An 11,880-nucleotide genomic window follows, 5' to 3' on the forward strand; every position below is an offset into this window, starting at 1 on the left:
TTTTACGGGGGGGGTTTTCCCAAAAAACTTTCCCACAGAACCCATTTAAAAAAAAAAACTGCCTTACAATATTCTGACAAAAATTGCTTACACAATTCTTACAAAATTGCTGTCTCTTTCCACAGCAGTGACCTCCGCCCGGGTCACCAGTGTCTCTGAGTGCAAACCAGTGTTTCACAGGCGAGCTGAGAGAAACACACACCCCACAAACAAAACAGACAAATCTCAAGAGACACACACACTGCAAGGGCCCCGGGAGACAAATGAACACACAAAGACTGATGGAGACACAAAACCTTTTGTTTTCACTAAAACACATGAAGAGTTTTGCTTTAACTTCAACTTATGATTTGACACTGGAACATCAACCAGCAGGATTTGTGCATTAATTAGATGCATAGTTAGATATTTTCTATTGCATAATTTTGCAATATTTTCTCTATGCATTTTATTAAGCATACATTATTGCTAGATTTTGCTTTGTTGTAATGCTCAAAATGTTCATAGAAAAGTCTTAAGTAAAAAATCAAAATAAATTATGCCCAAAACTTTGCTGTTTCAATTTTTATTATATTATTTATTTATTTATTTATTTATTTATATATTTATTTTTATTTTTTAATTGTCCAATACTGATTATTAAAATATAAATAAATATTTTGTATTGTAGCCTGTAACTGATTTATTGTAGGAGTTGCTATGGCAACGTATTAGAAATATCAACATATTAGAAATATAGGCTTATATTAGAAATATCAACTTATTTCTTTAACAATTCAAGGGCATTATTTCACCTCAAATCAATGCTCTCAGTGAAAACAAGCCTTTTATTTTTAGATATTTTATTATGTGTATCATTCTTTTGCAGTTTATCAACAAACGTGTTGCTGTTTGATGTCGTCGGGCATGTAAGCTATAAGTGCTGACGCAGAGGCTAATGGGATATGCAGTCTTATATTGTGCACTGGCCGTTTAAACTGTATTATGAGAAGCAGGCAAAAGACTACAACTCCCTACAACACATTTAACAACACGCCCCGGCTGGAACACGAAACTTCCTTTGAGTTGCCGCTGCTGCTGCGATTTCTGAACAAAACATTGATTTACCAGTTTGGAAAGGTGTAATAATTTCAAGGTTTGTACGCTTTTATTTGTCGGGTGCTTTATTAGGTTGCTGAGTTATGCGATTATGGCATAAACGGTTGTTGTAAAAGGCTGTCATTTCCATGTTAAGAGTTTGGTTATAACTTTTGTAACTATAACTTTTCAGCATCATAACTATGTTATATACATATGAATAAGAGTATGAGATAACATTTATCCGAGTTGAACTGACTGACGGATAATAGTCCTGATACCAGATAACGGAACATAATTTCACTGAATAAACTGGTTATTTTGAGAGGGATAAAACAAATGGTTTTATTTTGATATACATAAGCTATTTTAGCTCATATTATTGCACAGAACTGTAAATATTAAATATCCAACCTCATTTCCAGAGGGAGATGTCTGAGCTGAGCGACGAGGCGAGCAGTGAGTCGGATCAGTTAGGCGCGAGTCTGTCCGTGTGGCTGGCGGGCGGAGGAGACGCTCTGATCGGCCCGGAGGAGCTGAACGTGCCGCTGGATCTTGAGAGATAGATAGATTGACAGAGGGATAGACAGACATCTATCTATTTCATTTACCAACCATAAGCAATAACAGCAAAACAAAGTTTCAATTGAATCGTTACTCAGGGGAGATGTGGATTTGGATGGGAAGAACATCGGCGGCTGGACTCCTCTGATGTACGCTGCATATATCGGTCACGATAACATCGCTAACCTGCTGCTGGAGACGGGCGTCAGTGTCAAGGCCACCACGTCTAAAGGACTCACACCACTGATGCTCGCCGCCAGCTGCGGAAACGAGAGCATCACCTACTTCCTACTGCAGGTCAGGTTTACATGAACAGTTCTCATCAACGAGTTGTTAGTTGGATTATACAGTTTATTTGTGTGAAAATTACAAGATTGCAAAAAAGCCAGCGCTCACTATACAATACTGAATGAAACCTCTCGCTGTACAGCAAGGAGCGCAGCTTGAATGTAAGGATGTGCGTGGGTGGACGGCTCTGCTGCACAGCACAGCTACTGGACATCAGCAGATGGTCAAATTCTTATTAGAGCATCACGCCAATGCAAATATCAAGTGAGTTACATGTGCATTCATTTATACAAAGCAAACCCTATGTTTTTGAACTCACCTTCTTCCTTACACAAACAGACTCTGTACATTAGCAGTCAACAGTTTGGAATAATTAGGATTTTGCAAATGTTTTTATGTTCACTGCATTTATATGTTTAAAAAGTACAGTAATCAGAGTAATATTGTAAAATATTATTTCAGTTTAACAGAACTATTTGAATATATTTTAAAATATAATTTATTCCAGTGGTGCAAAGCTGGATTTTCAGCAGCCATTATTTCAGTCACAGGAATAAATTACATACATTCCAGTTTTGATATGGCGAATAAATTAGAAGCGATATCACCAGATTCTTGATGTATTTTTTGATCATAAATTTGCTGACAGCTTTGATAACTTTTTATCTTTTCATTTCCAAGATGATAACTCTCCGCCACTTATGTGACAGCAACATCACAGTTTATACATTAACAATACTGTATTTACTACTTAGCGTGCAATAAATGCTAGTATTTCATTCTGGGCATAATCGTGCTTAAACAGCTTGTAAACATGTTAAATCTTTGACCTTTGCCCTCACAGAGAGCCGCTGTCAGGATTCACACCGCTCATGGAAGCTGCTGCATCCGGTCATGAAATCATCGTTCAGTACCTGCTCAACCATGCAAGTGTGACCTTACTCTGAAATGTGACGTACTTTAAATTAAAAATCAAATTATATGTAGAATAATTATGGTATGCATCCAGTATGAAAACTAATAATAAATTATGAATTAACATTAGGTATTGAAAACAAAATTCAAACCTGATCCAAAACTACTTCTTGGTATAAACTGACTCTCTAGTTAAACTTAAAGCTTAGTTTTAAAAATAGCTATACATCGAACAAAAACGTCAAATCAAACTTAAATTGCGACTAAAGTTAGACCTAATGTCATTTACTACATAATCTGAACTGAATTGTAGTCAGAGCAACTATTTACACTCCTAGTGTTAAAAAATGCTTGTGTGTTTTCAGTATTTTTGGTTCTGTGTATGATTCAGGGCGTAGGAACGGAGGAGAGGAACATGAAGGGAGAAACGGCGAGAGCTCTGGCTATGATGTATGGACACACTAAAATCGCCAGCCTCATCGACATGCACGTCATGAGAGCCAAATCATGTCAGTCACACACCTTAGCTTTTGTAATTGACCTTCTCTGTCGTGAATGCAGAGAATAACCCAAGCTAATCCGTCTCTGTAGCTCTGTATGAGGAGCTGAGCTCGTCTGAAGAAGAGAGTGCGACTCCTAGAGTCCGGTCAGCTCGCAGCAGAACCAGAGGACCCAGCATTCACGACGGCCCTCAAGCTATCGCACGCTTCAGAGTCGGCTCCAAACACGGTACTCACACTATATATGCTATATATTTAAAATTACCATTTTCTATTTCAATATGTACTGTATTTTGAAATGTAATTTATTCCTGTGATCAAAGCTGAATTTTCAGCATCATTACTCCAGTCTTCAGTGTCACATGATCTTCAGAAATCATTCTAATATTTGCTGCTCAAGAAACATTTCTGATTATCAATGTTGAATACAGTTGTGCTGCTTCATATTGTTGTGAAAACCATTTATTTATTTGAAGTAGAAATTTTGTAACATTATAAATTTCTCTCTCTATGTTGACTGTTGTATATATATATATATACACACACACACACATACATACATACATACATACATATATATATATATATATATATATATATATATTTAGAGACAAAGAATTAATGTTCTTTTATTGCATTAAACATATTTAATGAAATAGTTAATTAAATTTTAAATATATTTATAGTATTTTATAAATATATTCACATTTATTTGAAGTTAAATATTTAAAAAACAAAGTACATTTTAATGAAATAAAATAGTGGAAAGGGATGTTGACTCTATATACAGACTAAGAAAAGTGTTTTTTCACTGCATTAAAAATATTTAATGAAATGGTTATTTTATGAAATTTTAAATATATTTAAAGTATTTTATAAATATTTACATTATTCAAAAAAAGTACATTTTAATTCAATAAAATAAAAATACTTAATGAAATAGTTATTTTATTAAATTGTAAATATGTTGAAATTATTTTTATAAGGATATTCACATTTTCAGTTAAATATAAAAAAATAAAATACATTTTAATAAAATAAAATAGATAAAAATAGTGGAAAGGGACATTGAATCTATATAATGTGTTCTTTCATTGCAGAGGTTCCTGTGGCTCCACCTGGATACGTGACGTTTCGGGACGTTGGCGATCAGAGCGAAGGAATCTGCAATCGTGATGTCACATCCCCCATCAATGAGCTCGACGGCCAGAGCAACAGCAGTAGAGGTGAGACGTTCAGCAGGATGATGGTCATTCTTAGCAAAGCATCTGCTAAGAACTTGCGATACAATGCGATTCTGTTTCCATTCTGCATGCAGATGAGCTGTTGTTTGATAACGACATGCCCACCATGAGGAGCAGCAGCAGCAGCAGCGAGGGTCTGTCTCATCTCCTCGGACTCAGCAGGGAGGCGTCGCTGGAGAGCAACGAGGTACGAACCATCATGCATCACCGCAGCTCACAGCAAACTGTTCTCTCAACGTCTCATCATGTTTGCAGGACTCTGATCAAGCAAAGAGGAGTTGTCCACGTCGATCCAGCAAACTCCAGCACTCCAAAGGCAGGAGTCCCGGTAACAGCAGCAGCGGTTACCGCGAGGCTCCGTCTTCCTCTGGACCTCCTCCTTCATACACTGGACCCAAGGTGTGTGTTCTTCTAGTCACTTCAGTGCATGTGTGTGTGTATGATAGTTAACATTAGGGGTTGCACAGATGACACTTTAAGCTTGATGTCGACTAGTCGCTGGTCCTATAGAGGGCACAACAAGATGAGAAATCTTTGAAGGACTTCCACATTTATGCTCCGTTTCCAAACAGTTAAAATGACAAATAAATGCATACTCTGAAAGCGCTCCACAAGACGTGTGATTATATTACTGGATGTTCGAAACTGAACGGGAGAATGCATGTTTTAAACCACTTATTGTACAGGTAAGTTAATCGGCGTTTTAATCTAATGCGGTGCTGCACTGTAACGCACACACATTACAGACAGTAGCTCGTACATCACGCGCACAGAATCATTCAGCGCGGAAATGTATTGTCAACACTGTTCTGTGATTTCTCAATAAAATAGCTTAGAAACTGAAAAGTTCAAGCATATATTATAAATATATAACTAAATCCCACAGCTTCACTACTAGTAGAGAGACGCTGCCATGTAGAATTAATTCAGACACGCAATCGCTCTCACTAATGCATTCATATGAATGTAATCTTTACGGTGCTACTTTATCTGTATCGGATTAAGAACGAGCAAAAATCTGTGAGAAACATAATGACTCAAAGACAAAAGTTGTTGTTAAAAATTAGCTGTTATAGGAGCAATAGCCATGTGGGCAGCGCTGTGTCATATGCCATAGCTGCACAAGGTGTTTGTCACAGCTGCAGATTTATTTGTTCATTAATGACGTCATCAGCGACTAGTCGACTTCGACTCGACTTTCATCACATAAAAGTCGACTTTAAAAAATCAGAAATCGTTCAACCCCTGGTTAACATGCACCAGTAAAGAGTATGTAAACGTGTTGCAGGATCTCGCAGGGTTCCTTGAGCAGATCGGGTTCAGTAAGTACCTTCCCCTGCTGGAGGAGCAAGACATCGACCTGAGGATCTTCCTCACGCTTACTGAGAACGACCTCAAGGAAGTTGGCATCACGTGAGTCTTTGCGCCATTTTATTTTATATCACTTTATTAAAAAGTAATTTATTATTAAGTGATTTATTCAAATATTTTAATTAAATGAAGTGTAACATTACATTTATTAAAATCTTATCACAAATTTTTGTTATTTCATTATTACTTTTTTTTATACAGTATTTAATTTTTTACCATTTGATTATCACTGTTCAGTTATTTTTATTTTTTGTAAATGTATATATTTTATTTAATTATTTATTAATTATTTATTGCATTTCATTTATACAGTGTTTTTACTGTTATTTTTTTTTATATTTTATTTATCACTTTAAATTGTACTTTTTTGTTTATTAAAATGGATTGTTTTTAATCCCATTAACTATTTTATGTATTATATTGTTATTGATACAATGTTTATTTTATTTATTTTTACAGTTGCATCACTTTATTTAAATTGTTTTATTTTTTTTTTGTTATTTAAATATTTGTGCTTTTCACTCTATAGTCTGTTTGGTCCTAAGAGGAAGATGACATCAGCAATAGCCCGTTGGCACAGTAATGCACGGCCACCCAGTGATGCGTTAGAGCAGGCGTATGCGGACCAACTGGAGGCCGAGATGCAGGAAATGGCCATTCAGCTTCATAAGGTGCTGACTACATGACTTCCATTCACACCATCTTCACCTCATAAAGCTCATTTGCATGTGAGGAGGATTGTAGGACTGTAGCTAAAGTCAGGGAAGAGAACTGCCATGTAATTGGCACCTAGTTTGTGATTAAGTGTGAACTGTAACATCAACACCGAATCTAAAAATTTGAATGTACACAAAGCGACAAGACTGACCTATTTCACAAAATAATGTTTTTATATTTTTAAAAGTTAACCGGTAGAGTTTTTGCTATGTAACCAGGTTTTACCTTTTTGCATTTAAATGTATAAAATCTCAGAGCATTGCTGGACTTTATATCCACTTGGTTGTGTAATAGGTCACAATAAAATGAACAACATGCTATAAAATCAGTCTATCAAAATAAGTTGAGCTCAAGGGTTGCCATGCATAATACTGATGTTGTAAAAACAGCACTGTTCTGGCAACAACATTGTCATAAATTTACATCATAACTGCAAGCTTGCTGTAGTTATTGTGTGGTTCTCTTAAAGGTGCTGTGTGTAATTGTTTGACTGTAATAAAGCATAAAAAGATTATACCTTTGCAGATATTTAGGAAACATGCTCCATTTGCATACTTGTTTCTCCAAAAACAATACTAGCTACAGCCAGTAATTTTTCTTAGAAATATATGTTCCGTGTCGGAATGTCTGTTTTTGTTTTGGCCAATTAACCCAATAGAATTTCAACAGCCAGGGTTGCCAGTTGGTAGAAAACACTCTACTCCAGCCATGGAAGCCAGCAGACAAACTGGGTCAGAGGTCGCAGATTCTACCCCACCTAAAAAAAAAACTGCCATCCATCTAAAAAGCTCTATGACCAGAGACTTATTAAAACGCAGATACGTCAACTCAACAACTTACCGTGTAAGGCCCGTTGCCTTCCATTGTCAATTTCACTCGTTCCTGTTCTGTGTCCTCAATCTGGCAACCCGCCTGAGCTCTGAGTCTGAGGAGGAGGGGTGGAGAAGGAGAATCAACTTTCTCAGATATTTTGAATTCGGACTGCAGTACTCATTTCAACCACTAGCTGTCAATATTACATGCTGCACTTTTAAGCTTTTCTTTGTGTGTGTGTGTGTGTGTGTGTGTGTGTGTGTGTGTATGTAGCGTTGTGTGGAGGTTGAGTCTCTGCAGGGTCAGGTGACCCAGGAGAAGGAGCTGCGTGCCGTGATGGAGGGATGTCTGATGGAGGAGAAGATGGCGTGGAAGAGCATTCAGGCGGAGCTGCCGGAGCTGCAGGAGAACAGCAAACGCATTCAGCTGCTGAGCGGGAAACTACATGCTCTACGCAGCACTCTCACACAGGAGGACGCTCGAGGTGTGCTGAACCTGCCAATGCTTTTATTTGCAGAAAATGCAGAAAATCAGAAAAGGGGAATTCAAAACTTAATTCCCAGAATGCATTGCGAATAATGCAGTATAACCAGCATCATTAAAAGTGCTGTATTAAAAGTGTCTTTTAATGTGTTTTAAGAAAACACTACTACTGTCAGGTTGCCTAGAAACCACCCAGAAGACCCTAACAACCACCTAGCAACCAATCAGAACACCTTAGCAACCATACATCAACTCTCCAGCACCCTAAGCATGTTTTGCACGGGCAAACTTTCTTCTTCAAAAAAAAAAAAAAATTGTAGTGGAACTCACACCAACTTGTGGTTCCTACAGTATGAACGTTTTGTGTCTGTGTCTTTACTGTGCATTCAAAAATGCAATTAAAAATGTTTATTAACATTTAATTAAATTTAGCATTATTTATTAAAATGTTTTAATAAAATTATATTTTTATTTATTTTTTTTATCATTTTCACTAAATCACTATTTAACAGTATTATTTAAATTTTATTAAAATGTATTTTATTTTTTATTTCATGAATATTTTTTTAATTTATACAATTTTATTTATTCACCATTTTATTTATCACTATTTGACTATTACACTATTTTACTTTTATTTCTGCAGTATGAAAAGTTTTTTTCTATAAAAAAAATTATATTAATTATATTGAGAATCAAAAAATGTTGAAAAAAAAAAATTTGCTGGTTTTGCTTGCCAGAAAAAAAAGGTGCACAAGACAAACCACAGAAGCATAATATTATCACTAGCTATATGCATCTTATGTTTGGACCATCTTGAAAGATGTATGTCATTAACACTATAAATCAGTTTTTCTGTTGAGGTTTGAATGACCTCAGACCTCAGCTGTATTGATAAGCGCTCTGATGTCTGTCTGTGGTAGGTGACGGCTTGATGTGCTCTCAGCTGCTGTCTAACATGGAGTCTCATATGGCGGAGCTCGGTAAGACTTCTGGTTCTGTGCATGTATAATGTTTCCTTCACATGGACGTGTGAATTAATATCGTGTTTCTCTGTCCAGCTGACGGTCTGAAGGAAGTCCTTCACAGTCTCCAGCATCTCAGCGCTTCAGAGAAACGCTCACACAACTGGGAAGAATCCTAGCGGCTGTGAATGGGTTGGTTGAACATCATTTATATGAAATCAAAAATCACGGTTTCCACAAAAATATGAAGCAGCATTTTCAACATTGATAATAAGAAGAAATGCTTCTTGAGCAGCAAATCAGCATATCAGAATGATTTCTGGAGGATCATGAGACACTGAAGACTGGAGGAATGATGCTGAAAATTCAGCTGCGCATCACAGGAATAAATGACATTTTTAAATATATTACAATAGAAAACTGTCATTTTAAATTGTAAAAATATTTCACTATTACTATTTTTAGTGTATTTTTGATCAAATAAATGCAGCCTTGGTGAGCAGAAAAGACTTCTTTAAAAACATTTAAAAAATCTTACAACCCCAAATGTTTGAAAAGTAGTGTGTATGTTAAAATAAAATGTTTGAAACTTTAATTTTGCAAGATTTCTATCTTAATGACTGTCTAACTGATGTGTTTCTCCTTGTAGGACACTCGCTTTTACCGACGGAGGGTGAAAAACCACCCTGAACACAGACAGAGAGATGAGCTGCGCCGCGCCGCTTCAGTACCACATGAGTTCAGATGGAGATGACGGGCCGAACGAGGACCAAGACGACGGCAGGCGGCCAAAAATAACAAGCCGGCGAAGAGCATCTCTCGCATGTGCTCCAGTTACTAGGTACATTCATCATGAGAACTGACCAATCACAGACAGAGCTGTGTCAGACAGGGCGGAGCCAGAGGATTTGAACTTCCTGTCAGGAATTCAGTGCACACAGAAATGCATGTGGATACTGCGAGCACAAATACTGTTTATTGTTGTACAACGAATCAAGCCTCTTATTAGATTAGATTTAAAATAAGCCTGTTTAAAGCCTGAATAATGAAGCAGTTTCTTGCATAAATCAAACCTCGGATGATCTTTACTCTCAATTGTTAGTCTAATCATCTTTTCTTAAATACTGTGTATATAATAAATACACATTCATTTGTCAAAACCGCTGTTATGCAAACTGCCATGTTCAGTTCAGTTCAGTTAATTCAAATAGCTTTATTGGTATGACCGTAAGTAAAACAGTACGGCCAAAGCTGAGCATATATGCAAAAAAACAAAAACAATAGTTTATTATTGCTACTTCTACATGACAATTCAAGATATTCGGTAACAAATTAGAAAATTTTTAACATAATATTTAGTTCAATCCGATGAAACAAAATGACGTGTTTCATGATTAAGACCCATTTCATGTCCAGGTTTATGGTCATATTGTTGGAGCTACTGTCAATTTATTGTTTTTAAATGTTTGTCGTTGTTGTTTTTACTGTCAATTTTAAAATATTTTTTATGTTAATCAGCTTGTCTGTCAATTATGAAAACAAAGTCTTTATTGTAATTATGTCACATAAAGGTACAAGAATCGAGTCTTCTGGAAATAAAGCATTTAAAGCAAATGTATGTAGTTTTGTGCATTTTTGCGACTTTGGAGCCCCCTACAGTTCAATGAGTGGAATCCACTGTCGTAAATATATCAGTCATAATTACAAGCTGTCTATAATTGTACCATCAGAATGACGTTAAAAATATTTTTAAGTAAAAAAAAATATAACTTTTGGAAGAATACAGAAAGACACTTACCTGAGGCGAAAAACGCAGAGATAGAAAATAGTCTTGTGGCTCCAAAAGTATTTAAAGGTAGACACTTGAGACACATTTTAAAACATCCGTCATTCATTACATACTGTATGAATTAGCAAAATATGGAAATAAATGGCATCTACAAAAAGATGGCAGAAGTTTAGCGATGACTTGTTCAGCTGGTGATTTTTCACTCAGTTCTCATCAAGTTCACACAGGTGCAGAGAATCACATTAACGATCAACATGATCTTTCGATATTAGCTTTTGTCAAATATTTTGAAAAATGCTTGCATTTATCTTTTTATAATACTGGTAAATGACACTTGGTTTGATATTATGTAACTAAAATTATTATTGTTTTATATAATCGGCTTACATTTAGATCAAATTCTGCCCCCCAAAAAGTAACTTTTAATATGTTTTTGTGTCTTCGTGTATACAAACCCTCAGAGATGATTAGTAAAGACTGGCTTTATTGGCAAACACCAGTGTTTCTTTTTAAATAAATCTGATTTCAATGCAATGTGTTCTTCATTTACACAATTTTCAAGGTGAATGAATCACATTCCCAAAGCAGGTGCATCTCTTATGTACATTAGACTGTATTTATAAAACAAAATCTTCAAAAACTAAAAAAAACAAAGAGTTGGCTGATTGTTTTTAGCACACATTTGATTGTGTCCAGATTCCCTTTGTGTTTGATTATCATCTAATCATTAGTGATACATATTTTTCCTCATACGTAGCAGCCTGATCGCGCCTCTGCTAGAGAGAGTTCAGCGTGTCGAGTGTTTGTGTGTCAGGTGTATTCACACAGGTGTCCGCAGCCGGCTGGACAGTGTTTGGACTGTTTCAGCCACTCCATCACATGCTCCAGGTGTCCTCCGTGACTGCAGCCCTGACACCACACAAACAAGCCTTTGACCACGTGATGACACACCGCACACACGCTCGCACACTGGTGGCACCTAGGAAGAGTTCAAATACATACACAAAATACCCAATCAATCAATATATTTCACATTTTTTCAAATGATAAGATTTTAATTTATATATATATATATATTTATTTATTTATTTTTTTTTTCATTAGTTGATAAGTGATATAAGATTAAGTCAATTATAATAAACACATAAATAAAT

At 36.0% G+C, this 11,880-nt stretch overlaps 2 protein-coding genes and 1 pseudogene across 2 annotated transcripts in view; 2 read left to right on the forward strand and 1 right to left on the reverse strand.

The window, feature by feature from the left end:
- LOC107667217 (UPF0488 protein C8orf33 homolog) overlaps positions 1-540 on the forward strand; it is a 2,206-nt gene extending 1,666 nt beyond the window's left edge. The window contains exon 6 of the mRNA XM_016458835.1: positions 126-540. Coding sequence (XP_016314321.1) covers positions 126-349 — 224 coding nt within the window. The 3' untranslated portion in view covers positions 350-540. The remainder of the gene's footprint in view (positions 1-125) is intronic.
- Positions 541-866: 326 nt separating this feature from the next.
- LOC107667236 (ankyrin repeat and SAM domain-containing protein 3-like) lies at positions 867-9,672 on the forward strand (annotated as a pseudogene).
- Positions 9,673-11,142: 1,470 nt separating this feature from the next.
- The window catches only part of wdr24 (WD repeat domain 24), a 13,753-nt gene continuing 13,015 nt past the window's right edge, over positions 11,143-11,880 (reverse strand). The window contains exon 14 of the mRNA XM_016458848.1: positions 11,143-11,705. Within this exon, the coding sequence (XP_016314334.1) occupies positions 11,537-11,705 (169 nt within the window). The 3' untranslated portion in view covers positions 11,143-11,536. The remainder of the gene's footprint in view (positions 11,706-11,880) is intronic.

Source organism: Sinocyclocheilus anshuiensis, unplaced genomic scaffold (genome assembly GCF_001515605.1).
Source record: "Sinocyclocheilus anshuiensis isolate Anshui unplaced genomic scaffold, SAMN03320099.WGS_v1.1 scaffold415, whole genome shotgun sequence".
Classification (NCBI taxonomy): Eukaryota; Metazoa; Chordata; class Actinopteri; order Cypriniformes; family Cyprinidae; genus Sinocyclocheilus; species Sinocyclocheilus anshuiensis.